The sequence below is a fragment of the Struthio camelus genome, chromosome 19 (assembly GCF_040807025.1).
Source record: "Struthio camelus isolate bStrCam1 chromosome 19, bStrCam1.hap1, whole genome shotgun sequence".
Classification (NCBI taxonomy): Eukaryota; Metazoa; Chordata; class Aves; order Struthioniformes; family Struthionidae; genus Struthio; species Struthio camelus.
Window position 1 is genome coordinate 8,722,440 of NC_090960.1, and position 27,091 is coordinate 8,749,530.

General features: G+C 51.6%; 3 protein-coding genes across 20 annotated transcripts in view; 2 read left to right on the forward strand and 1 right to left on the reverse strand.

Moving 5' to 3' along the window:
- Nucleotides 1-1,052: 1,052 nt before the first annotated feature.
- Nucleotides 1,053-14,362, forward strand: LOC138061607 (uncharacterized). Its single transcript, XM_068913633.1, has 16 exons — nucleotides 1,053-1,144; nucleotides 2,478-2,585; nucleotides 2,707-2,782; nucleotides 3,031-3,187; nucleotides 3,546-3,591; nucleotides 5,485-5,543; nucleotides 5,671-5,706; nucleotides 6,979-7,031; nucleotides 7,353-7,485; nucleotides 7,586-7,782; nucleotides 8,017-8,062; nucleotides 8,165-8,230; nucleotides 9,696-9,755; nucleotides 10,550-10,632; nucleotides 11,167-11,261; nucleotides 12,281-14,362. The coding sequence occupies exons 1-16, from the start codon at nucleotides 1,108-1,110 to the stop codon at nucleotides 12,313-12,315; spliced, it is 1,287 nt and encodes a 428-aa protein (XP_068769734.1). The 5' UTR covers nucleotides 1,053-1,107; the 3' UTR covers nucleotides 12,316-14,362.
- On the reverse strand, nucleotides 13,662-19,178 carry H3-3B (H3.3 histone B). Its single transcript, XM_068913635.1, has 7 exons — nucleotides 19,087-19,178; nucleotides 17,878-17,952; nucleotides 16,061-16,284; nucleotides 15,322-15,637; nucleotides 14,703-14,844; nucleotides 14,458-14,611; nucleotides 13,662-14,361 (listed from the first exon to the last, which is right to left on the reverse strand). The coding sequence occupies exons 5-7, from the start codon at nucleotides 14,828-14,830 to the stop codon at nucleotides 14,233-14,235; spliced, it is 411 nt and encodes a 136-aa protein (XP_068769736.1). The 5' UTR covers nucleotides 14,831-14,844; nucleotides 15,322-15,637; nucleotides 16,061-16,284; nucleotides 17,878-17,952; nucleotides 19,087-19,178; the 3' UTR covers nucleotides 13,662-14,232.
- Nucleotides 18,755-27,091, forward strand: part of UNK (unk zinc finger) — a 45,833-nt gene continuing 37,496 nt past the window's right edge. For 4 of the 18 annotated variants that reach the window (XM_068913619.1, XM_068913625.1, XM_068913627.1 and 1 more), the window contains exon 1: nucleotides 19,764-19,989. In XM_068913619.1, coding sequence (XP_068769720.1) covers nucleotides 19,892-19,989 — 98 coding nt within the window. In that variant the 5' untranslated portion in view covers nucleotides 19,764-19,891. Of the gene's footprint in view, nucleotides 19,097-19,710; nucleotides 19,990-22,422; nucleotides 23,696-24,184; nucleotides 24,243-27,091 lie in introns of those variants that run through there. The other 14 variants (XM_068913620.1, XM_068913626.1, XM_068913616.1 and 11 more) reach the window with 10 other exon arrangements.

Sequence of the window (27,091 nt, forward strand, 5' to 3'; positions counted from 1 at the left end):
ACCGGGACCGGCCGCCCCGGTTCCCCGCCGGCGGCGGGCGGGCTCGAACTCGCGGCGCGGCGGGGCCGGGGCCGGGGCGCCCCCCGGAGCGCGGCGGCGGCGGGCGCTGGCCTGCGCCGCGCACGCCGGGGTGCCACAAACGGCTTTGGAGGGCAGCTATGGGCCATAGATACCCTTGGCTCCCGCCTTAGAAATACTGTTCTCATATGTGTGTGTGTGTGTGTGTGTGTGTGTGTATATATATGCAGCTATAGAGATGTGTGTGTATATATGATGCCATTGTCAGTGATATTTTTATATGTATAGAGAGTGTGCGTATAGGTACATGTGTGTATATATATATGCCAATGTCTGTTATGTATGTGTATGTACATATAGACATCTATGTATAGATACATGTATGTATATCTATAGATGCCAATGTTGGTGGGTCTTATATATATTTACAGATGCATATCTGTGCACAAATGTTTCTATTATATATCTGTAAGTGATGTCTGTTTATGTATGTCTGTATACATATATGTGTGTAGATAAATATACTAGTTTTATTATACATGTGTGAATATATATACATATAGATATATGCCAGTTTTATATATAGTGCAGATATATATGTATGTCAGTTATAAGTGTGTGTGTGTGTGTGTATGTATGCCAATGTCTGTTATATGTATAGATGTTTACGTCCATGTCTGTTATATATGTGCATAAATACGTGTATAGCCACATGCTAGTGTTTTATATACAGTATAGATAGCTATGTATATCTACATCAATTGTTATATGTGTGTATAGAGGCGTATATGCACGGCTATGTCTATGTTGTATAAATACATATGTACGTGTGTGTGTATGTATGTATGTATGTATGTATATATATATATATATATATATATATATATATATATGCCAGTGTCGGTGTCCTATGTGGCTAGCTACACACGTCCGCATCGGTGTGTGCCAATATCTGGGCCGGGCCGGGCCGGGCCGAGCCGGGCCGCCTCCCGCCGCCGAGCCCGGGCGGGGCGGGGCAGCGCGGCCGGTGCCGCCCCGTCGGTGCCGCCCCGCCGGGAGCCCGGAGCCGGGAGCCGCCGCAGCGGGAGCATGGCCGGGAAGGAGCCGCTGCTCGGCGCGCTCAGAGGTGAGCGGGGCCCCGGCCCGGGCAGCCGCGGGGCGGCCGGCGCTGGCTGTAGCCCCCCGGGCTGCTCCTTGCAACACGGGAGACAGGGAGGGGAGCGAAATAACACGAACTGAGGCCGCCAAGGAGCATCCGTGGGAGGTGCCCTCGCTCCCGGTGCCCTCGGAGACACGTGTGTGTTCCCAGCCGTGCTTGGAATAGCAGGGAGAGGTCGAGGCGCAGCGGGTGGAGTGGGGAGGACCTGCAGGTAGCTCGCTTCCTTGGATGCCCAGGGGTTTTTCCTCTTGAAATAATGCCAAGGCTGCTGGCCTGGTTGGTTTTCTGGCTCTAGAGCTGCCCGGGGATGTTCAGGTGCCTGGTGACTGCGGGCAGAGAGGGACGGTGTCCTCTTGCCACCGCTGCCGCCTCCCCCTGTGCCTGGTTCCTCCCCTAGCATCTCTGGCAACCCTCTCCCGCAGCCCTTGGAAGTAACTCCCTACCCAGCCCCTTTCTGAAAACCAGCAAAAACTCAGCTTGCGCTAACCGAAAAGCCCCGCGAGCCCTAGATTTGCCTTGCAGGGCCGCGGCCTCGGCCCGCAGCCTCCGCTTCGGGGGGCAGCCTGGCGAGGGGGGTCCTAGAGCCGCGGCGGGGCGTCGCGGCAGGGCCGGGCACCAAGCGTGACTCAGTGTTTGCATTTGCGTTCGCTGCACCTGGTGCCTTGCTTTCAGGAAGTTTACCTGATTTTTATCCTGGGCGAGCGGCCGCCTGCTTTCTCAGCGGCCAGGGGCTGCCTCCGGCCGCCCGCCTGGGTGGTGGCGGTGGGGCAGGAGGCTTTGGTCCTTCTCCGTGCCTCTCTCTGGAGGCCGTGGGCACGAAGGGCGCTGAGCTGTCACTTCCCTCGGTGTCTCGCTGCGCCGTTCGGACGGCTCTGTTATGCGATGCTGCTCGTGGCCGTGGGGCTGGCTGAGTGTGTCGGGAGGTCCCTGGCCCTTGCTGGCCCAGCCGGGGTACGTCCCCTCCTGCCGCGGGCTCGTGGTTCTCGGACGCCTCCAACAGCATCAGCAAAACCCCAGGGAAAGGAGGAAGCGGTCGCAGGGACGGAGAAACTGCCTGCGATCCGCTCCCTAGGCTGAACCGCCTCTCTCGAAGGAGGATTTTGCTTCTCCTCCCTAACGGCCACCGCTTGATCTTGTCCCCGTAAGAGCTGCTCGGGCAGGTGGGCTCTGAGTGGGCTCTGCCCATCGTCCTGGGGGGAGCCGGGTGGCTGGGGCTGCGTGCGGAGCTGGGCACCCAGGGTCCCCCCGGCCGGGGCACCCAGGGGCGCTGAGCATCCCTCCTCCTGGTGACGTGCCGCAGCCGGTGTCCTGCGGCTCCGGGACGGCAGCAGCCCCTGCACGGACGCCTCACCGCACCTCGCCTCCTTCTGCCAGCTCCTGGAGAGCATCCTCCGCAAGGGACTTAAGCGTGAGTGTCCCTTCTCGCCCGCTCGCCGCGGGGAGGAAAAGGGCCTCGGTGGCACCTCGGGGAGGGATGCCGTCGCCCCGCTGCGCTCAGCAAAGGGCCTCGCGCTTTTTTTCTCCTGCAGAGCCGCTCCTGGGCTTCAGGAGACGCGACTATTGGCACTGGCTGGAGCAGCTGCCGCCGGGGGCAGCCGGCAGCGGGTGAGCGGCGGCTGGCAGGGCCCACGGCCCCGAGCTGGCGCTGGGTGCGACGTGAGCATCCCGCACGGGCAAAACCGAGCCGCGGCAGCCCGCTGGGCTTGGGGCGATCCAGGCTGCAATGCGCTCGCTCGGCTCTGCCCGTACCTGATCCGCCCCAGCCCGGACCAGTCTGTAGCAGGGACGGACGAGTAGTCTCCTGCAGCGGGGAAGGGTTTAAGCCTTTAACTGCTTTTCCTCTCTCTGCAAAGCCCGACCGCTCTGTCCATCAGCATAGAAAAAGCCAGTACCTGTGCGAAAGTGCTGACGGCGCAGGGCCGAGGCCGGTACTTCCTGCGCTTGGCTCTGAACGAGAAGCTCCTGGCGGCGGCCGTGCAGCAGCTGGCGGGGACGCCCCGGCTCCTGGAGGTGCGACGGGCTCTCGCGGCGCCCCGCCGTTACGGCTGGAGCCTGGCTGACGCCGTGGGTTCGCTCAGGACTGGCTCGACGGCCCCCACGAGGAGAGCGGAGGCTGGGGAGAAGGGGCTGGACACGGGGGGTTTTGCCCGAACGTAGGTGCCTCTCCTTGGCCAGGAGCAGGTGTCCTGGCCGCTCCCGTGAGCGGGGTTCAACATCCTTTGGGCTTTGGTGGGGCGAGCAGAAAGCACCAGTTGCCTTGTCGCTGTCTCTGCCACGGGCACAGTCTTAGAAGTGTTTGTGAGCAGCTACCCGTGGCGTAGCATAAAACAAAGCGGTGACTTAATTGCGGCTTTTCACTGTGTTTCAGTTTTACGACCCTGTGACCTCCATCCTCGGCAATGAAGACCTCATGGGTAAGACCGAGTGGTCTTCCAAAATTCAGTGGCATCTCTTAGAAATCACATGGAGCTGGGGAAGGGGAGGGTTTGCTCTGGGTCTGAAAGCCGAACCCTGGAGGGCCGCAGGGATTTCCTCCCGGATCTATGCCAAAATCGTTACTCGGCCACTTTGCTGGGTACCTGATTTGGGAGAAGCCTGCCGAGTCTTTCCTGTGAAATGTGTTTTTCTGAGGGTGAAGGCAGTCCCAGCATGACACCGCTGACCCAGCCGGGTTCATACCAGCAGGTGCATCTGGCAGTGCTGGTGGCAGTGCCGTCCCCAGCCCTCTCTTGTCCCCAAGGGCCACCGTGGAGCCTCAGCGGGGGGAGCCGGCTGCTGGCACCTCTGCAGGCATGGTCCCTGCGCTGTCGGGGTCCTCAGCCACCATCCTCTCCCGTGGCTGTGTGGTTCATGCAACTCTTTTTGTTAAATCCAACCAAAGGAGTCACATTTGGACCTAATCCGCCCTGCAGCAAATGTCTTGGGTGCTGCGGCACTGTGCTAGCACGGGGAGGAAGTGAAACAGTCTGATGTGATTTTCTAAGCCAAACTAAGTGCTACAATCTACATACGTGGCTGCAGTGATGGGAAAGGAGATGTAAATATTTAAGCAGTGGATCAATCTAAGGATGGTTTACTATCGTGGGATATCATGGGAAAATTGCCGCTTGAGTGTCTTCTGTGTTATTTCTCTCTAACGAGGATGCTGATTTAAGCAAACCCCAGCAGTCCCGCTCACGAGCGGAGCCCTTTGCAGCCCGAATCCCAGTCCTCGGCCCCGTGCGAGGGGTCCGGACAGGGAGGGTTGCCGGCTCGATAAGTATCTGTATCACCTTTGACGCTACGTGTAGCTCCATTTGCAGCCCTGCTCCTTGGAGGACCGGAACAGGGTGAAAGCCTTTAATCCTTTGATTATGATAAATAACTCTGTGTTAAAATCGTTCCTAGATGGCTTATAAATCACCCTGGGCTCTCAGTGCATGACCGGATTACAAATATACTTCGGTATAATTGCAACATTAGCGTAGGAGAGGGCAGGCAGCCTTGCGTTTAAGAGGACAAATGGAGAGAAAGTTACTTGTCAGCAGTGTTTGCTACGAGCCTTATTTCCGGTGCAGGAAAGATGAGGTCTAGCGATGCCGTAATTCCCGCTCGGATGCCGGCAGCGGGAGGCACAGTGTCCGGAGCAGCTCCGGACAGGTCACTAGCAGCGGCCAGCCGCCTCGTCCTCGCTGCGTTTGGCGCATGTCTAAGCTGTGCCATGAGAAAGTGCCCGCGGTGCTGCTGCCACGTCCCCACTTGGGGCTGCGGGAGGCGAAGCGGGGACATCGGCACGGGGGACAGGACGTTCCTCGGAGGAAGAGCTGAGATGGCACCTCCTGGCAGCTCCCGTCAAGCCCGCTGCGGTCGCGGGCCCGACCCCTTCTGGGCTCGAGCGCTGCTGGGTGGCCTGCGGTCCCGGAGCTGCTCTGGCTGCAGTGCTGCTCTGCCGCCTCGTCGTTCCAGGCCCTGCAATGAGCCGGGGGGGGATCGTGGGCTGAGGGTTTGTCTGTTTGCCCTGATGACCCCTCGTAGCCAGCCGGTTCTTCAGCTAGTCCGCGAGCGCTCAATGTGACGCAGAGGTGTTGCAGAGAGGATTGCAGGAACCAGGTTCTCCATTTTTTTCTTCTCGCGTAACCATGAGCACTGACTGCGCCGGCAGAGTCCCCCCGGGACTGCACCTCAGGGCCTCGTTAGTTGCACTGAAAATTGCTTTGATTATTTGGACCCCTCCTGTGTCCCTGCGACTCGGGTCTTACAGAGCGTGTGGCTCAGAGCCTGGTAGTAATGTCGGCTCTCGGTCCCCGTCCCCCTTCCTCCCTCTACAGAGCCATTCCTCTCACTAATGCTGGTGGTGACAGAGATGAATTTCTCCCTGGATCTGCAGGTACAGTAATAAATCGGCCTGGGTGGCAGCTCTAATGGGGCTCTGTGGGTCCCTGCATAGCTGCTTGCACAAAGTCCCGGTTCCCTTCCTCGCAGGGAGCAACTGTGACGCTCTTCTTTGTTTGCAGAATTGCAGTTTCTTGGATGAAAGCTGGCTGCTGCCGGTAAGACCTTGTTCCTCCCTCCTGACATGCCACCAGAGCAGGAGCCAGGGTGGGATCCGTCCTTCTGCCATCTGGGCCGGCCCTTGCTCAATGCTCAAATTAGGAAAAGAACAAAGAATTTGTTTTGGCGAGATTGCCCAGCAGGTCTCTCTGGCCTAGGCGGTCAGAGGTAGCAAGATGGCTCAGGTTCGCCAACAGAAGCGAGCCGCCTCTGCTGCCGGCGCTCGCTTCGGCACCTGGGGCTGGGTCCTGCCAGGGCCCCTGTGCCTGCGCCGTCAACAGGAGCAGACCCTGGGGTTGCTCCTGGGGGAAAAACGAAGGAGTGGGCAGGACCGAAGCCTAAATCTCCGACACCCCCAAAGTCTTCCCATGTTCCTTTCCCCTCTTTTACCAAAAAGTCTCCTTTTTCAGGGCTGACGCAGAATGCAGAGCTGTTGGTTTCGTTCTTGTTTTTGCTCCGCTGAGTATCTGTGCATTTCTTCTGCAAAGAGGCGGTGAACAGCAGGGGTGCCCTGATGTCTTTAAAAAATGAACAGCTTCTCTCTGTTGCCTCTGGGTTGAAAAGGAACCCTAAAAATCAACCCGTTGCTGTTCATTCGGGTTGTGTTCTCGGGAACCCAGCGCGTGCAGCCTGCTCGGGCTGGCTTTTGGGCTGGTTACGGTTGAAATCTGGCAGGAAAGAGGGGCTGAGCTGCGGTGCTGCTGCAAAGCTGTGGCTCCTGCTGACTGTCACGCATTTCCAACCACAACTGCTCCTAGCTGAAATGGCCACATGTCAGGTCCCTGACTAATGTGATGTGACAGTAAGTGGTGCTGGAAATGATGGTGTCTTTGGGGAGAGGAAGCTACATTCTCCTGGCTGCGCTGGGGCACCTGGGCTGAGGGAGAGGCGTTATAGCCATATTATGAGGCTCGCAGACACTTCTGGCTCTGGGATTGCTTCTGTCCAGCAGACTTATCTTTCCAGAGGCTGAGCCCAGCCAAACCCTAGCAAATACAGATGTTGATGAAGTTCGGAAATGGCCTTCTTGGAAATCAAGATGGGCTGGGCCCATTGGTGGCTCTGGAGACCGGCCTCGCATCCCTGGGCAGAGGCTGTGGGTTCCCGATGGCCCAACTTGGCAGCGATTCTCCAGCTTCTCCTTCAGTGCCAGACTGTGGCGACGGGTCCCCATGCTCCCTCCCTGTCCCTGGCCATGCTGAAGAGGGAGTGGGAGCCCCTCACCCAGGGGATGTTACCAGAAGCTGCTCTGAGCAGTTGCTCTCTTCCAGGTGTGCATCACTTATGAGACAGTCCCGTGCCGGGCGCTGGGGATGGTGCTCAGGTAGGAGACCGCTATCCCTCTCTCCACTTCCCAGCAGCAGTCGGGTGGTTGTTGCTGTTCGAGGAGCTCCTGGCATCTGGAGATGAAGACACTCAAAACCCAAAAAAGGGGGAGATAAACATCACTTTGAGAACATTGGAGATAGGGCTGGGGCTGTGTCTCGGAGCACTGGATGTTTTTTTCTTTGTAGGGCTCTCCTGTCCCTGGGGTTGTTTTTCCCTGCCTTGAAGTATAGGTGAAACATGATGGTACGAAAGGGTTGGGGGGACCTTCTGGGTGGACAGCCCTGGAGGCTGAGCCGGGGCTCGGGCGCACCCCCAGGTACGTGGATGGACGTGTCTTTGTCACCGAGGTGCTCCCCAAGGGCCAGGCGGAGGTGGACGAGGTGGTGCTGGCTGGTGACGTCCTTGATGAGATCAACGGCTGCTCACTGAGGAACGCATACAGCGGGCAGGTGGGTGGGCATGGGAGGGTGGGCATCTTCCTCTTGGTGTCTTCCTCCCCTCATCTTCCTCCTGGTGTCTTCCTCCGCACGTCTTTCTTCCCCGCCCCAGGCCAGCGCGGCCCTGCAGAAGCTGAAGGGTGAGCCGCTGAGCTTGCGCCTGCTGCGGTGGCGGTGGCACGACGGAGGGGTCTTTGCACCCCTGCTGCCCTACCTGAAGGTGCTGAAGGAGAAGGAGCCCCACTTTCAGCTCCAGCACGGCCCACGGCGCACGGCGGAGCAGGAGCCGCGGCGGTTGCAGGGGGGCAGGTAGGGCCCGTGCTGTGCGGGCCCCCGGGCTGGGTGGGCACTGTCTGCAGGTCCCAGTGTCAGGACAGTCCTGGGCCCGCACCATCTGGTTTTGCCCCTCTCCGCTCAGGGCTGCGGGGCCAAAGCTAGCCCATGGGCCCAGGGATGGTGGGGGGTCCTGAACACCTCCCCCAGCATGAACCAGGAGGAAGCACAGGGCCCTTGCACTGATGCCTTGAGCCCTTTTCTCCCCAGGCTGCTCTATAACCTGCGGTACCTGGGCCGGACGGGCGTTGGGAAGGTGAGGAGATGGGGCAGAGATCTGCCTGGGGGTTAGCTGTCTCCTCCTGAGTGTCTCTCTATGTGCTCATGGGTTACTGCCTTCTCTCCACTCCATTTCCAGTACGGTGGCAAGGAGATACTGGAGCAGGGCATCCCCGCCGTGGTGGAGACGAGCTTGCCAGCCCAGGTGAGCAACGGGGACGTGCTGAGAGGGGCTGCGGCTCTTTGGGGCTGGTGGCAGCAGGTTTAGCGCTTAGGGGTCCCTAATTTCCAATTTCTTCATCTTCAGCTCTAGGAGTGGGGCAGGCGGTTGCAGGGTGTATGGTACCAGATGGCCGGTGGGGGACAAGTCGGGGCAGGGCAGCGAGGGGATGGACCTGGCCGTCCTGGGCAGGGAAACATCAGGACAGAGAGCCAAGCTGTCGTAATGTCAGCGAGACTGGAGAAAAAAGCATTAGGAGCTCAGTAAATCCACAAGCCACGAGGCCAGGCAAAACAGTCTCCTCTCCAGGTTGTTTTTAATATTCTTGTGTCGGAGCTGACCCTCCCCTTTCATGAAAATGCCACGGGAAGGGATTAGGATGTTTGTCTGGCCCGGCGGCAGCTGTAAGTGCTGTGTCCCCGTGGAAGGCTATAGAAAAGCTGAATAATAAGTGAATGATTGGGTCCAATGAGCCCAGGCGGAACAGATCGATGTGGTCTTGTGTGTGGGCCCAGATGGAGGGGAGAGGGGGGAAAGGAAGAGAAGCCGAAACCTGCCTACAATGAAAATCCACCCCAACTGTATTCATAACTATTTCTACACCATCTGAGCAGGGTGCCAGTGTGCGGTGAGCTCTGGCGTTTCAATCGGCAGTGCTCAATGAAAAAATTGCAGGGAAATATTTACTCTGCCCAGTGGATTTTTTTTTCCCCTTACTGGCTCCAGATTTGTTTGGCCTGGCTGAGTATCTGACACCCCTTGCCCTTGTGATTTTTCTATTTAGAAGCATATTTGCAGCCAGAATAGGAAAGTACATTACGGAAAGGAGAAAAAAAAACCCAACCAAACAAAACGGAAAGCAGCATGTAGGAAAGCAGTGAAAAAGCATGGGGAGGCCGGGCCGGGGTTCAAAGGCACTTTTGGGCTCGGGTCACTGTTGCTTGAGCCTTTATGTGGTCGTTCACAAAAAGGTTCAAACGTGAGAGTGCTGGTTGTTGGCAAAAAGGGCAGCACAGAGCAGAGGGGCAGGAGCTCTCTGGAAGGAGAAGACCCGAGGGGATGTGTTTGCTTCCCTGGCGTCTTCGGCCATCCCCAACCCAGCTGCCTGGGAGCAGGACCTGGCCGTGGCACTGTCACGTTGTGGAGCCACGATGCTGACAGAGCCTTGCAAGAGAGGCCAGCGAGTGTTTTCACTCCACTCTTGCCATCTTTTTTTGACCCCCATCTGAAGTACAGAGAAGTTAATGTGCAGCCCCTATCTCCGCTTTCCATCTGTGGATTTTGCCATGAGCAACAGGAAAGTCCTTGAAAAACTGTTTCAGATGAGATTCATTACCTCTGCTCTCGAATAATCTCTCTCTTGCAAGTGTCTTATTAAAAATAAAGCTCAAAAGCTGCAATGATTGGGGCTTTTTTGATTTTCCTTTTTTTTTTCTTTTTCCCCATTCAGGAGGTTTTATTTGATGTGAAGGAAACGGAAGTCCTCGTACAAGAGAAGACTTCATCCAAGGTGAGAGAGTGATGCCTGAGGTTAGCCGAAACCCTCCGAGGCAGGCTGGGACCTTGACTATTCAGGTGGCGGCGGTGTGCGGGGAGGTGGTTGCAGGGCAGCGCCTGGCGACCTGGGACCGTGGGAACTCAGCGCGCAGCCCGGCTGCTGCCGCTGTTCAGGTGAGAGCGGTTAAAGGGAAAACTGGTGGCTCAAAAGGCTGCATGATCACAGAGTGAACGTGAACCAAACAGAGGCTCGTTGTTTCACAAAGGGGATTTCAGAACTGGGGTAAGCCAGGCAGCGGAGGCCAAAAATAGATGTTGGTGTGAGAAGGGGTGAGGCAAGTTTGTAATCCACGAGGGCCGCGTGAACATGATTTCCTGAGCCAGGCAGCGTCAGACAATCCCCACGCTGTCCATCTTGGGATGCGTTCCCGGGGTAGCTCTGAGCATGCTGCTTCCTAACAGCTGCTTAAGGGAGGAGCTGAGAAGGTGCTCTTGCAGAGATGCTGACCCAGCTAGACACGTGGTCTGGTGCGGCATGGCCAAGTGATGTGCAGAATCGACACCCTCAGCCTTTCCTTTTGCTTGTTCCTGGCTTGCATGTGGTGCATTGAGCTTTGGGTATGCACAGCAGTGTGGGAAGATGGGTATGCACAGCAGTGGGGGCTGTTCTGGTTCATACATGTAGCTGCTCCGCTTGTTGTGACGCCCGTCCCCGCACTAAGCCTGTCCTTAATTCAGTGGCAGGACTAGCTCCAGGGATGAACTGGATCTTGCCCTAACGCGCTCTCCCTCTGATTCCCTGCGTAGGTCCTGTTCCGCTATGCCTATCCAGAGATCTCCTGTGTGGGACGCCACTTGAGCAGCAGCAATTTATTTGCCTTCTGCGTTGTGTAAGTGTTGCTTGTGGGCTAAGCCTGGCCGGGCTGCCCAGACCAGGGGCTGCGCGGCTAGCGAGCGTGCGTGTGTGCATGATCCAGAGCAGGTATGAAGGAAACGAAAGTGCAGTGGCGAGAAGCAAATGCTGCATTTAGCAGGGGCAATTTGCTGGTTGTTTTACATGATGCTGAGCTGAGCCCATGGTGGGGGGGGGGTCCCATGGGAAGAGTGCTCACCCAGAGCAGTGTCTGAATGACCTGCCTGCCCACCGCTTTGAAGGTCTTTGAGCTGGACGTGGCATGACTGGCACTCAAATGCACTGCCAGTCAAGGTTTGGGCCAGCACACGGTGCCATATGTGTAGCGGGGTTGAGCTTGGACTTGAAAGTTGAGGGATGGCGGGGCTTAGAAAAACTGAAGTACGTCCAGACAAGCTGCGCTGTCGCTTACGCGATTACAAGATACTGCTAAGACGCTGCCTGGCTTTCAGTGTCACTGCTAAGTACTGGATTTCTTTTTGCCTGCTAATGGATGTGTTTCCATATTTAGTGTTTCCCCAGAGAGCCTTGAAGGGAGCACATTTGACTGTCTAGTGTTTGAATCGAATTCTGAGCAAGAATGTGAGGAAATTATCAAGAGAATTGGTGAGGGAACATTTTATTTCTTCAGCTATAATTACAGTAAAAGCGTGGAACACCAAGAATTGCTATTCCATTCCACCACAGGCAAGCTCCAACATTTTTTTTTTTTAGGAGTATTAAGATGAATAGCTACTTTGATAGAGTTTTCTGTGGGGTTTTTTTTGTTGTTTTTTAGACTCACTAGACAATGATTTTATTTTAAGAAACAGCTTCTAGGCATACCCAGATGTTTCATTGTTTCCACTAACTACTTGGAGGAAACTTTGTTTTCGAGGGATGTTATTTTAAAACACACTCTTCCACCAGGAGTGTAGCCTGCTAATGCAATTCAGAACCAAACCAACCATTAACAAGGTCCATCACTTGGAATTCCTATATTTTTAACTCGCCTAAATACAGCTTGGGCTGCGTTTCCCAAATTACGGGGCTGCTGGGGCCATCAGTGACCCTCAGCTTTCTGGTGGGCTAATAGGCGTTGCTGCCGAATGGCTCCCTGACAGGTTGTACCTGTCAGCTGGACATAACTGCCTTATTGCTGTATTTTGAGATCAGTAGCTGGGAAGTGCTGAGATGCATCTTGCAGTTCCCTTCCCGCTAGCTGAGCCCCTCAGCTGTGCCTGTCTTTGCAGTGCCTTTGAGGTGTTTGAGTGTTATCCACTTTTTACAGATAGTGCAGAGGTTCTAAGTGACTTGTTGAAGCCTGTGAAGGAAGGCTGTTTTGGAGTGAAGATGTGAAATCAGTTCTCAAGTGTGTCAAATAATAAATTTATTTTTATACTAATTTAGTTTACAATTTAGATGCAATAAATTAGTTTTCCCTATGGATTTGTAAGTGAGAAAACATATTTAAAAAGGATTCAAGATTTGGGCTTTAAGCATATTTTTTTAGTAGCTATGTGGCAGATGCAGCGACGGTATTAATGTGGTGGTGTATTTGTTTCAAGTACCTCTGGGATCAGAGCAGGATAGAGTGTTGAGGAAATTGTGTAAGACTGAGTGGTAATAAGTGCTTGTTTCTCCAGCTGCAGGATTTAAACACACAGAGTGGTTTGTCTGATAAGGGAGATCAGTGGCTCTAGCTGTGAGCTTCCTCCCAGCACTCTGGTGACCCAACCCTGTTCACAGCCCAGTCTGAAACACAGTCATCCTAACAGCAGCCGTCTTGGAATAAGATGCAGGTTCCAACTGTTGTGAACTGGTATTTTTAAACTCCTGTCAGAACATTGTTGTGGAAGGAAGTGCTTTAAATGCATCCTGTCTTAAACAATTACACAGAAAGCCAACGTTGACTTGCTGCGTCCACTTTCCTTTGTATGAACTACTGCTTTTTCCTCCTAAAACGTCACTCTTTCCAGGGAGTTTTTAATTTCATTGAAATAAATCAAAATGGACTAACTAAAGCTACTTCCCCATGCTACTTCTGTTTCAACTTTAGCCTTAACTAGTGTATCCTGTTTTTTTAAGGATTGAGGATAGCTGGCCTAGCTATTTAAATGTTAATTACCTGCATTTCAAATGCAGTCTGAGCAGCTTTCCTTTACCTCAGCTGAATTAGGTAAGGCTGTTCCCAGAGGCACAATTAAGCAAACCAGAGCTGTTAGCAGAAAGCCTGAAGGAATGTTCCGGTGTGAAGGTTTGAGTGTAATCCTGTTCAGTCAAAAAAAAGCTTAGATAGCTCTCAATAAGATTCTCATTTCCTAAGTCAGCCTTCTCCACTTTGCTTAGCAATCTGTACACTTTCAGGCTGTATAATTAGCTTTTCCACTTGCACACCATCTTGCACTTCCAGCACAATTAAGACCAACTTAATGCAACATCCAGTGTTAAGTTCCCATAGAAACATAGGGGATCCAGAGGCCAGGGCTTCAGACCAGCCGCTGCACACATACTGCCTAAGCAGCTGAAGTTTCTCACACTCTAGACTTAGTCAGGGTCAAAGCTGGTGGCTGTGTTTCACGCAGAACAGTCAAAACACTTCAAATAAACTTCCCCCCTTGTAGAGACTCAGGGGGAGGGAGGAAGGAAGAAGACTTAAAAAAAAAAAAACCCCTCTAGCTCTTTACACCCAGCCTTAAAACAGATGAGCAGTTATGCTTTATAAAAACAATAAAAAGTTATTGCCCAGCCTAAGCCTGTCAACAGCATCCTTCCTCTTCCCCCGCAGCTGTACTGTAGGGTTCAGCTCTGCTTACTGGCTTAGCTTAAGATGAGCCTCCAAAAAGAGGAAAAACAACCCCACACTCCTAGAGAGTAACAAGAGGCAGTTCTCCATTTTGTTGGCAGGCTAAACCCTGTTGCCACAGGAGTGTTCCAGTATTACAAGCATCTACTGCTAACATACTGGAGCAGAAGGAATAAGCTTCTTCAGAGCCCAGACAAACCAAATGACAAAGACTCCTCACATGTGAATGTAAAACATTTAATTTAAAAATGTTGACACTACAATATATAAAATAGCTATTATAAATGCACATAGTGTATTCTATAGCTGCCAGGTTTACGTTTTTAGGAAACTGTAAGTTACACTGTGGTTAAGACTTGTAGTTTCACCCTCTGAAAAAGTCCACATTTGATCACAGTGATGTATGGTCAGACTAACAGCCCCAATTGTTAAACACTTGGATCAAGTCATAACCAGTTTTATTGCAAAAGGACCCTGTACACATTTATATCAATTCTAGTACCTTACAAGTTTAGCTACCCAACAAGTCATTAACATACAGAAACATGCATGAGAAGCAAGAAAGATCACCCATCCCTTCTGCATATTAGCAACTTGTCACTCCTGAGCAACAAGGCTCACATCACTGAGGTTTATGTGAACAGTCACTTTTAGCATTCATCCTGAGTGAAAGATGGAATGACTTAAGTACAAATGCAACATATTATAAACAATTTCTTACAAAAAAGTCACAAATTAAAACCAAAGTATTTTACAGAATTTACTACAAAACACCATAAAAACAGCCTTCACTTAAGCTCTCTCCCCCCGTATCCTGCGAGCCAACTGGATATCTTTGGGCATGATGGTGACTCTCTTGGCATGGATGGCGCACAGGTTTGTGTCTTCAAACAGACCCACCAGATATGCTTCGCTGGCCTCCTGTTTCAAGAGCACAAGAAGAAACGTCATTAGAAACCCTCAGCGAAGCGCGCTCCGTGCCGCGAACGTCGAGGCCCAGCGGGCTGCCAGCAATACCTGCAGTGCACCAATGGCCGCACTCTGGAACCTCAAGTCTGTTTTGAAGTCCTGGGCGATTTCCCTGACCAGCCGCTGGAAGGGCAGCTTGCGGATCAGCAGCTCCGTGGACTTCTGGTAACGGCGGATCTCGCGGAGGGCCACGGTGCCCGGCCTGGGAGGAGGAGGAGGAAGGAGGGAGCGGCGTGAGCCGGGGTGGGGGCGGCGCCGGGCAGGGCCGGGCTAGGCCGTCCCGGCGGCCTTACCTGTAGCGGTGAGGCTTCTTGACGCCGCCAGTAGAGGGGGCGCTTTTCCGGGCCGCCTTGGTGGCCAGCTGCTTGCGCGGAGCCTTCCCCCCAGTGGACTTGCGGGCGGTCTGCTTTGTACGGGCCATTTTTCTTCACTTACCTAGGGAGACAGGCACGCGTGACACAGGGCCCAGCTCGCCCGACCCCCACGGCAGCACGATCGCCAGGCCGGGCCTGGCCATACAGATCCGGATCCCTTCCCCCACCACAATCCCCTCAAGCCCCAGAGGCAGCAGATGCCGGCGGGCTGCCCCCCTCCCCCGCCGCCGAGGCGGGCAGGCGGCCAGCGGCCTCCCCCGGGAGGAGGAGGAGGAGTCACGGCCGCCCCCCCACCCCCACCCCCGCTTCGCGTCGTGGCGCGGTCCTGCCGCTCCCCTCCCCGGGGGAAGCGGACTGAGTCACGCCGCCTCCTCTTCCTCCCATGCTGCCCCGGAGGAGGGGGAGGGGGGCCGGCACAGCCGTGACCCAAGGCACGTAGGCAAGGCCCGGCCTGTCCGCCAAGGCGGAGAAAGGAGACGGCCAAGGGCCGCGTAGCATCGTCGCCCGCTGCCGATCGCGCCCAGCGGCCGCCACTCACCTTTTGGAGAAGAAGGAAGCGCCGGTACCGGTATCCGTGCGCGCCGAAGCCTGCGCTGCTCCCGCTACGACCTGCTCCGCAGCCAGCCACCCCCTCACTGCGCCCTCCCCGCCGCGGGGACCCGCCTTTTATAGCGGGGGCGGCACACGGCGCGGTGACCTCACAATGCCTGGAAACAGCGCGCCGTTCCATTGGCCGGGACCTCCGCCGGCGCCGTGGCGTCACAAGACACAAAGGCCGTGCTCCGGTTTCTCGGCGCTGATTGGGCACATGCCCGGCCGCTGATTGGTTGTTAAAGTAGCCGCCTGATTGGGCACTGTGAGGCCAGAAGGAGCCAATGAGCGGCGGGCGGGCGCTCTGCGCGCTGATTGGACGAAACGGGGCACGGTTTGGATCCTACCCTTTGTTGCAAAGCTCCACAATGGGAAGTCAATAGGAGCGGGGCGAGCGGCGGCGGGGCGCGGCGGGGCGGCGGGCTGCCCCCGGGCGGGCGGCCCTGGCGCGGGGGGCGGGGGCGGGGAGGGCTCCGCGGCCCCCGCCGCCTCCCGGCCCGCGCCAGAAAGCGCCTTTTCTGGCATTTCGTGCGGAGACGCGCGGAGGAGGCCGCGTGGCGGAGGCTGCGCGGGGTGACACCAGCGCGGGGGAGGCCGGGCGCCGGGGCCCGCTGGGCCGACGCGGGGGAAGGGGAAGGAGGGGGGGGGTGCGAGGCCCCCGGCCCCTCGCTGCAGCCCGTCCCTACCTCGCCCTCCAGCCCGAGCGCCCCGGCAGCGGGGGTCAGCATCCCTCGGGCAAGAAGGTCCCGGCGCGCCCCGGCCGCAGCTCCCGCGCTGCGCTCGGCACCCGGCTGGCGGTCGTGGCTGTCGCGCTCTTCGCGAGCGACGCTTCGTAGCGTCCGGTTTCGTGGCGATTTGGTTTTTTTTTTTTTTTTTCCTAGCTCACAAGCATCACGCTAGTTAGTGTGAACTGAAAGAAAAAAAAAAAGTGGCATCGTTTTTACATGTTCCTAAAAAAAGCACTCATCTGGTCAACACAGTGAGTCTTCGTTTAATTGGGTAACGTGCTATAAATATATTTGTAGCATTTGGTGTCTTATTTTATTAATTATGACAGCTATATTCCAGCCTAGAAACACTTGTCACAGGATTTAATTTTGAATTGGGGCCGCCCTACTGATTTGTGGCCCTCCTAAAGTCACGAAGAGTTGGATCATTGATGTGAGCCAACTGGGAACGCCACCAGAGGAAGTGCGCGTGTCCTGCTGCAAAGCGAGCTCGTAAGTATTCGCAAGGTTGAGGCTGTGACCCTCTGCTTTCATTCGCCACTTACTGAAACCAAACTCCCACTGACCTGGTGGACTGTCTTCAAAATCAAAAGCCAGGGCTTATTACAAAGTTTCAGAGGAAGCGGCAAGCTAGAATCCATGGTCTCTATTAGAAACATCTATAAAGATGATAGCAATTAAGTAAAAAGGAAGACTGTGTCTTTCTGGTGATGTTGCTACCTTAAGAGATGTGCCTTAGGAGTGATGGCTATATGTTACTACCTCATTATATTTGTAACAACTGCTGGGAGTGCAGGCAGTTCCCTGCCCCATGGGAAGGGTACCACGATCAGGAAGAACAGGTCCCAAATGCCCCGCAGTTGTAGCATGCCGAACGTGTACCGAGCACAAATAAATGCCTGCTTAACAACCGCTCCTAAAGGTATTCGTGTGCTCTGCAAACGGGAGCGCAGGTGCAATCAAGCAGACTTTCCATGAGGTTTTGCATCCTCCCCAAATGCGTGAGTCTCTTGAGCCAACAGCGGGCGTGAAGGGCAGAGCCGTCCTGCAAGGATTGCCACGGCACAGTGACTCCGCGCGTAGGGAGCTTGTGTCTTGCTTCTTTGCCTGTTCCTGGCAAGTCAAGCAAACGCGCAGCAATATGGTGCGACAGGATCGTCACGTGTCCCAGGGTAGGGTCTGCCGTAAGGATATTCTCTCTCTGTACATCTCCCCTGCCACTGATCTTCGGTTTAGGTTAATTTGCTCTTTGATACTCGTAAAGAAAAGTGTTAATTATTTATCAGAGACAAATAACTGCATATCACTTGGTAGATATATATTAATGAGCATTTGCATTTTACATGCTTTGGAAGATTGAGGTCCAAAGTAAAGAAGAATTCTCTTTTAGTCTGTCTGTCGTCTTGTTTAGGAAAAAGAATTCTAGACACCTCGACATTCCTGATGGTACCTGCATATACTTTATTTTTTATGCTATTAATAACGTGAAGAGGCCACCGCTTAGTGCTTGTTACCAATAGTTGAGATGCACTGCTCCGTAGATATTTCCTCTCCCACGTTTTTATAATGTTGCTTGCTTATGCTTCTAATTTTAGAGATACTTCTGATGATTTTTGTTCTCTTTGAGTTACGACTAAAGAAAAGCTGTGCATCCTGTTATATAAAACAGAGGATGAGGGAAAGGCATTTACACAAAAGCTGAAGAGAGCAAATGTACACATATTGACAAAGACAGGCACACACATAAAAGTAGAATACAAACTGGGCACGCTTACCTGGCATATCCTAACCTTTTTTTCTTGCTTTGCAGAGTATATGTTGAGTTTTCCTGACTCTGAAACAGAACAGAACTAGAGGAGGAAATAGATAGTGTCAGTACTAGGCTGTCAAGCAAACGTCAGCGTACAATGATTTGAATCAGTGGTTTCCAAATTCATGGGCATGAAGTGCACATTGGTAGTCTGCAGAGCTTAGTGCTCACATGATATCTTTTCTTCCTATTGCATTGCTAACTCGTTTTTAAAAGGCAGGTAAAAGACAGGTCAAGTGTTTTCATAATATTACTGTTGAATATTAAAAACATTAGATTTAAGATTTTATTCAATCAAGAATAGAATGACTGATGGTCTGGTAACTAATTGTCATTGTTGTGAAAATTTGAAGTCTGTCTAAACATTATAGCATGCAAGCCTTACGAAGAAGTTGTCAAGGATATATTTAACATACATGAACAAAGTAGCGTTTTCACTGATGATAGTTGATAATTGAGGTTTCTCTCTGCAGGTACATCTGTTAACTGTGATTTTATGTTCGATATGTATGTGTGTTTATGTAGATATTAACTTAAATACCTGCACGTGTATTGACATACAAAAAGCTGTCCTACTTCAACGAGAGCTGCATAATTATAGTACTTCAGCCTCCTGTGGAGGGTTGTAACATTAATAAGAAGGTATTGATATCATATGACTTATTCCTGTAAATGCAGGGGAATAAGCTATTAAATTACCTCAGTAAAAACCTGCCCACAGTAGAGGCTGCACCAGTATAAATTATCATAATTAAAAAAGTTATTCCCCTTACCAAAACAGCTGCACTGATACAGGCACAGCACAAAGACAAGGCCTAAAGTTTATTATTAACAGCGTTCAACCCATGCACGCTGGCAACGTTTGAAAAGGGGAAAAAAAAAAAAAAGGCGTTTGCATTATAAATCCTTGCTGCCCTTTACCACACAACTGGAGTATCCCAGCGAGTTAGAAAAGCAGTTATGTGTTGAACCCAAGAGATCAAAGTCCTATTAAAAGAAGCTCGTATCATTTCCTCCCCTGAGAGAGAAGTTAATTTACTGAGGAAGCTCTTCACATGGGAATTCACCAGATTCCTCGGGACTGCTTCTTCAGGGAAGGCTTTTTCTCTCAGGGGAGGATGAGGTGTGTGTGCGACCCTCTGATGACCCAGAACCCCTAAGAGTTTCGTGTCACCTATGAAGAGGTAGGCTCTCCACGCTGCTCTCTGGGTCTCCCTCCTCCTCTGGACCGTAGCGCTACTGCCGGCACTTCCTGGACCATGCCGTCCTGTGGGTGGGGAAAGCCGTGCGGCCATGGGAGATGCCAATACTAAAATAGCTCTTTGGCTGGGACGTTGTGCTCCAGCATCCACTTATTTTCCCCCTCGGCAGAGGAAAGGGGGGTGGGGGGTAGGAAGGAAGTGATACTGCGCACCACAAATAACTCCCTAATCCTCTCGCCAAACCCCTCTGTCCCGGCCTCCCGCCCCCGCCGAGCCCCTGAACCTGCGCCCGTCCCACGCCGCCGCCCCCGCGCCGCGGCCTCCTTTGCCTGTGCCGGCCTGGAGGCTCCGGGCTGAGGAGGCCCCGGGGCAGCCGGGCCCCGTCGCCGAGGCCGGTCCCGTCGATGGGACCCGGCCGCGGGCGGGATCCGGCCCTTGACTGCGCTCGGCCGCGGCCCCGCCGCCGGGGGGCGCCCTCGCGCGCCGCCCCGGACTACAACGCCCATCAGGCCCCGCGCGGCAGGAAGTCCGGGCCCGCCGCCGCGGGGCGCCTCTGGGAGTTGTAGTTCCCCCGGCCGGAAGCCCGCGTCAGCCGCGTCCCGGGTTGGCGGAGCGCGCGCGCGCGGCGGGACTACAAGTCCCACCCCGCCCCGCGCACCGGGGCGGCAATGGCGGCGGCGGCGCTTGCGCGCGGCGCCCTCCGTGCGGACCGCGCAGAGTGAATAATAAAGGTCTCCTCGGCGGTAGCGGCGGCGGCGGGAGCGGAAGGCAGCAGGCATGTCCAAGGGCCCGGTGGCGAGCGGCCCCGCCGCGGCCGGGCCGGCGAGCGCCGCCAGCGCGCTGCAGGCGCAGCCCGAGAAGCCGCAGCACTACACGTACGTAGCGAGAGCACCCCGCCGCCGCCGCCCTCCGCCCGGCGCCCGCCCGCGCGCCAACACGCGCCTGACGTCAGCGGGCAGCGTGCGGCACGCGCGCACGGAGAGACCCGCCGCCCGCGCGGCACCGGCTGGAACCGGCCGCAGCCGGCGCGGGCCGGCGGGGTCCCGCCTGCGGGGAGGGAAGGGGGGGGCCGCGGCGGGGGCGGGGCAGGGGATGAGCGACTTCCCCCCCCCCTTCCCACGCGCGCGCTCCCCCCCCCGCCCCTCGGCGCGCGCCGACCGTGATGCACCGGGGCCGCAGCCCCTCGGCCTCGCCGCGGGGGCGCCCCCTCCCCCGCCGTCACGGGGCCCGCGCGTGGCCGCCCCCCGCCGCCTCGGGTGTGGCGGCGCCTCGTGTGGGGCGCGTGCGGTGCTGGTGGTCCCTCAGGGTGTTGGGCTCCTCTTGACCCCCCCCCCCCCCCGCGTGGGGCCCACCCTGCGCCGGTCGGGGCCTGCCGCCGTGGGAGCGTTGCGGAGGGGCGCGTGGCGAGGACGCTCTAGGAGACGCGGCCGGGCCGGTGTCCGTGAGGGATGCCGTGAGAGGAAACCTCGTGAGAGCGAGCGTCTCTCCGCATCGGCCAGAAGTTGCCCGTAGACGGGCTGCAGGAGCGTTTTGCTCGTGCGTGTGAGAAGCATCCCAAGCGAAACGTCGCACACCCCTCCTTTCCTGTAGGGCAATGTTAGTGGCGCTTGTCCTGCTCCCTCCTTTTCTTATACTACTGAAACGTGATTCCTCTGTAAAGAAAATATTTAGCGTGTGCTGCCTCCATCGTTGGAGGTAAACCCTTCACTGGGAAACTATTCCTGGAATATGTCTTCCCTAACCAAAAATATCGCTACAGTGCATTGTCCCAAGGATATACAACCTCTTGGAGTTTACACTTAAGTGTTCTTGGCCACTCATAAGTTGTTTTGACTTGGAAGTTACGGCAATAAAAGTCATTGCTCCTTTTGCGATAGGAAGAACTGGGTGAATTGAGAGTGAACGGTATCTCTGTGAGGATGGGCTAGTGATGGGATTATAGTGGATGGAAATAGCTCAGGTCAAAACAGAAACACTTCTGCTGAACTGTCTACCCTTATCATTTTAGGGTGTTGTCCACATACAGAGAAAATGTAGAACAAGTTACCCCTATCTCTCACTTGTGTTGATGCTCCCACCCAAAAAATGAGAAGGGCAATTTCAGAGTGTGGTCTGTGTCGTATTCTCTTATTCTTCTTAGTTGATGATGGAAGCGGGAATGAGGGAAGTTCTTCCTTGTGTTTTTGCTGCGATATACTGAATAAAAAGAGCTTCAGAGATGTAAAGGCATAGAATCATATGACCCCTGTGTCTACTAGAGGGATAATGGACTATTTTACATCCTTATGCTTCGGTTTGTTAGGAATATCAAGGCTCTAGGAGAATGAGGGATTTTAGGTTTTCTTCCCATTGTGAAGAATCTGTTGTGACCTTCAGGGACCTGGCAAGTCATAACCTTTTAGATTATTTCTGGTTGTGTCTACAGTTGAAGTTTGGTAGACTTATAGAAGCACCTAGAATGAAGGAGTTTACTCGGACTGTTGCTGTAGTGATGAAAGAGAGCGCAGGACCTGCCTTTAGAGATGGAGTGTCACCAGAGGCAGGGAAACGGTCATCAAAAGGGAGAGAGAAACATCCAGGTAACAGTGTGATTAGGTACAGAGATTAAGGAGGTAGAAGAAGAAAACAACAACAACAACATAGCTAAGCATGACCATGGAAACAAAAGGATATCAAAAATTAGGAAAGAAACACTGGAAGAAAAGAGTTCAGGAAACAGGAAGAGAAGAAGGAAGATCAGGACCCAGTAGCTGAAAAGGACAGAGGGGGAAAATGGAACAGTATGGAACAAAAGTGATGGTGTAATTAGCTTTTTTTCCAGAGGACAAAACACTTATTTTCAGATGGATGCTAAAAATACTTCAGTTGCAGGAATGCTGAATAACCATAAGTGAAAGATGGGTTTTGGGATTGCGGAGTGCTGACAGTGTGAAGTGAGCCATACTTTGGAAGTCTTAGAAGATCTGTGCACTAGGTCACATCATATTATAAACCTCCTTCTGATAACATATGGGAACTTATTTGGTGGTTGTTTGTGTGAACAAGTTGTATGCTGTCAAAATGTAATTTTTTTTTTTAATACAGTTTGTTTGCATAAAATGACATAAGAGTTACAAGTTGAAAAACCAGATAGACTTAATTATCTGCATACTTCACTGTGCCCTGGGGACAGGCAATCTGGTACTGGGGAATCTCTAGCTTGGAAAACTTTGGTTGTATCTATTAGGAAATGTTCCAATTTTTGTATTAGTATCAATTTTTAAATTCTTGGTGTTATTTGCATGAGGTTTTTTTTTTTTTTTTTAGGTACTTTGAACTCTCATTTTGTGTCTTGTCGGGAAGCCTTTATAATTGATCTAGATCTACAGCGAAAGAAAATCTGAAAAAAATGAAATTACCGATGGTATCCCACACCTTCGGCACTGACTATTTGCCAGCAGAAGAGCCTAAAAAGAACTTCTTTGAAGATGTCCTTGCTAGCCGTTGTAGTGTACAGCTAGACACTCTTAGAAACCAAGTCATTTTGGTGTATGCAACCTTCCCTATTTAAGTATGAATGCCGTATTTCTTGCTTGGGCATCTGGTATTCTCTTTGTAGAATTCAAGCGAGTAATACAATATTCGGCAATTGCTGTTATGTTCTCTGTGGGTTATTGGATTAGAGGTTTCTGTGTGCAATGGTTCCTTGTGATTCCACAGCTACCGCAGTAGGCTGAGGTCAGTGTGTTGCTCAGAACAAACCCAAGAGATGGGCTTGGTTCTCAGGGATGTGCAGACTGGGGTGGATTTGGTCTGCTTCAGGAGATGTACTGTGCAGGCTTTAGTTGGTGGTTCGTAGTGGGAAGTGGATTTGGTTTGCATACGTTCTGTCAAACCTCATCTAATTTTAAGTGTTGGCTTTGCACCGTTTCTTAAGTCTAGCTGGCGTAGTTATTTCAGTATGTATCTCTTTGCCTTTAATGTGTTATCTACACATATGAATGAAGGCTGAGTTCAAAGAAACTGAAAGCAGGCGATCAGTCATTAAGAATTGTAGACATCATGTGCTATTGTGTAGTTTTGTTTTGGTACAGTCTATCCGTTTGGCTGTTGGTTTCCAGAGAGGCTGGACTCCCTTTGACTGTGAATTGTAAAAGTTGTATCCGTTGCTGGAGTGTTTATTGGTCTCACTGAATTGAGATAGGTGAATATTCAGGTGAAGATATATTCTAGGCTATTCAAAATACACGCAAAAGCAGTCTTGAGAGTATTTTTTGATTTTTAGGTCTTCAACACGTCAGGACACAGTCTTGCTGGATGTAACTCGGACTACCTATACTCAGGATAATTCTCATGCATATGCCTGTCTTAAATATGAGCAGCCATCCTGCAAATAAACTTTGAGTTTCCGTGGCCCACAGGCTGATTCCTTACTCGAATTCTGGACTAAGATGCCTTGGAGCATATCCTGTCATTCTTCATACTGCAGCAAGATAAGGCTTTGTGACAAGATAAGGCCTTTGCAACATAAAAGGCAAAAACTTGTGCAAAAGGAAAGACAAGAGGAGGAATTGTGGGAAATTCCTGAAGGATTAGCACCCTGTAAGTGTGGTGCTAGAACTGCATCCACACTGGCATAGTCATGTTGGCGACTGCTGGGTTGCGCTCACCCAAGCTTTATCTTACAACCATTTCTGTGCCAGCCATTTAGAAGTAAAAGAACTAGTGCACTTGAGTGAAGGGCTGTTTAAGTGGCAGTGAAAATCAGGTTGGTGCAATGCTGTATTGATAACTCAGATCAATTCCGTATTTGAGATGTTTCTGTGTTGGCATGTTTTTGAGCAGTACCTTGCCTGGTGGTTTGCCAGTCTTAAATGGGAACTCTGGTAGGACAGCAATAGAAATATGGATGAAGAAGGAATTAGCAGGATCACAGGTGGATGTGGATTTCAATGAAGAGCTTGCGAGCACAGTCTTATCTGCCTTAAAATCTTGTGTTTACTTTCTCATTCAAAAATAATCTCATACAAAAGCACACCCCAAAGTATTTGTAGCAGCAGAGAGTAATTCTTACCTTTTATCACTGGACAGTGTCTTCAGACTGGCAGGGTGAACGCAGCATGTCTCAGTCTGCACAAGTGAAAACCAGGTGTGTATTAAACACATTTTCAGAGAGGTTGCTACTTTTTCATAAACTGCTTGAACTTCTAGAAGACTTAGTATTTCCTTTACAAAAACATCTGGATTGTTAAATTTTAGTTTTGACGTGCCTGTGTTGGGTTGTCTTCACAAGCTAACAAATATGTGTAGACTTTTAAAATTGTTTTTAAAAACCTACCTTATGTGTTATTTTTAAACAACTCTAAAATAACAAATGTTTCTCATAATTTTGCTTTGGTTTTACTGGTGACGCCCCTTAGATCAATACAGCTGCTACGGACTTGCATACAAGCAGAATCTACCCCTGTTCATTTAAAAAAAAAATAAAAAAAAAGGCATTTTTAGGATTCAGACTTGGTACTACTTTTGGGCATAGTTAGGAAAACACATAATAAGCCAATATTTATAAACTCACCAGCAGTCTGCTACACTGTCACCTGTAAAATCTCTGCTTTCTTCATCAGCAGGTACAAGCTGGTTATTTTTTTTTTAATTCTTTAAGTCTGCGTGAATTTCACTGAAGTCCATCCCAAGCTGTTATTGGGACATATGAAGAGTAACAGGAAGGTGGAAGTATAAAGTACAGGAGTGTTCACAAGAAAGGCTGCATTCCCAGTATATACTTGCCATCAAAGTAGTCTGGGCAATGCAGTCTGGAAAATGAAAGTGTAGATTTCTGGTCCTTCCAAGGTTCAGTGTTGAAAGCTCACAGCTTGGGACACGGGGCTAGTGGGCTTTGGGGGTCGTTTGGGCCTGGGCAGAAGAGGCTCCACGCAGGACTGCTTTGTCTTGCCGATTGCCTTATGTGTTCACGCAATAAGGTGTTTCTCTGTTGAGTTAAAGCGATGTTGGAGCTGTGGTTTGCTAGCTATGTTTATTCTTAGTAACGGAGTACTTTTGATTATTGCCATTGAGAGCGGATTTGCATAGGAATAACTGCTGTATAGGATGGATATAAATATTGTGCAGAGGGTGAAAGCTCCATGGACAGTTTTGACACTTTCGGAACTAGTTTTGGTCTGATTAGGCTTGGTATTTCAAAAATTCAGTATTCTCTGAAAGAAGACTTCAGAGAGGAGAAAGACTGAGTCATTCAGAATTGTTCTAACATGGAAAATGGGTCATCTGATTCATTGACTTAAAAATGTGTATTATGTGAGTGCTTATACGTTCTTTACGTTACTCTATAGGGTGAATTTGTGCGGTGTGGGAGATAAATGTGGAAAAAATGATTATTTTAGAAAACTTCATAACTTTGAGTTTCCACACATCTTTTTTTGTTTTGTAGACTTTCTGTTGTCTAATATCTTTAGATTGTCTTTATTTTAAGTGAAATTCTGTCAGAATCCAATATTTTACTTTCTCTAGATCTGTTCCTTCCACAAAATAAAGCTTATTTTCTATGAGCAGCTAAAATGCACAGCCTTGTTACGAATGGTCTGACTAGCGTCCTCTGGAGAGTCTTCTGCAGTGGTTTAAGGTATTTCTGTCTAGCTGTTTGTTAGATGTTACTGCCCCTGCAATAGGGTGGCAGAAGGCGTGCGCTAGTAGATTACTTACCTGCCTTGTGCTAATATGCCAAGCAGTAAGTTGAGTGGTGCTGGTAGATTGTACTAATAAACCAGGCTGTGAACTGGGGCAGCTGGAGAGCAGGCACGTGTTGTCTTCTGTTAACCCTTTTGTAGGGAGCAGTAACTTCTGGGAGAGGAGCGAAATAAACACCTGGGGCAGTAAAGTATTAAATTGCTGCCTCGAGGTTCATGAGAACCTCCTTGTCAGGTGTGTTCATTTTGTGAGGATGCCTAGGTTGTGTTTTGCCCCTTCTGTACAACTGTTCAGTAAACTTATTCTCTCTGCTTTTCAAAAACTTCCTAAATCTTTTTAGAAAGGTAGGGCTGAAAAAGGAGAGGTTGCCTAGTCCATCCCTTTGCCTAAAGAGTGAGGCAATTTTAGAGATATCTGTTATAAGGCTGTATACTTATATGACGTTCAGCATGTCACTTGCAAATTGGGTACGAATTATTACTGACGGCTCTGCCTTGTGCATAGGCAGAGCCAATCCCCCAGCAATTCCTTTCCTGTCCCAAGTTAATGGATGATTCTATGCTAGCAGGCTGTAGAACAAGAGGAATTTCTTAGCTGCATTTTTTTCTGTACTTTATTGGGAAATTTCTTTTATATCAGGTCAATAAAAATACATGGACTGACAGGGAACATAGGGAGTTTGTTAAAGGCTTGTGCTTTCCCAAACTCCACCTAGTGATGACAACCGATTTAGATGCTTGTGATAATTTTCTCGGCAATCTATATCTTTCCTTGTGTATTTTGATCAGTACTTGATGTAGTTAATACCAGTGTGACATTTGAAATATCAGTTAGAATGAACATCCCCTGAAAATGAATAGCAACAGTCTCTTTTCTTTAGTTTGTTTCAGACTGTCTTCTGACTCATGCTTTTTCTTATTTTTTCCCCTCCCTGTGGTATTCAGTTCATACTTAGAACTTTTCCTGTTGTAACAATAACTTTCTAAGTTTTCTTTGAAAGAAAGATATCAATGGTAAGTGCCAAAATGCGATGATGGTAATAAAGTGCTAGCTCACGGAGATGCTGGATACTGGCCTGACTTTCATCACTTATTAAAAGTCAGAGTCACTAAATAGAACATAGTTGCTAGAATATATGCAGAAGGGAAACTTAAATACTGAGTTTGTGGTCAGACAGGCAAAATCTTAGGCCATCCCTAGCTATCTGGTTGATCTTAACTACAAATATGTGTCTGTAGAGTATGCTGGCTTTTTAAGAATGATTGCACTGTTAATTGCGGTTAAATTGCGGTT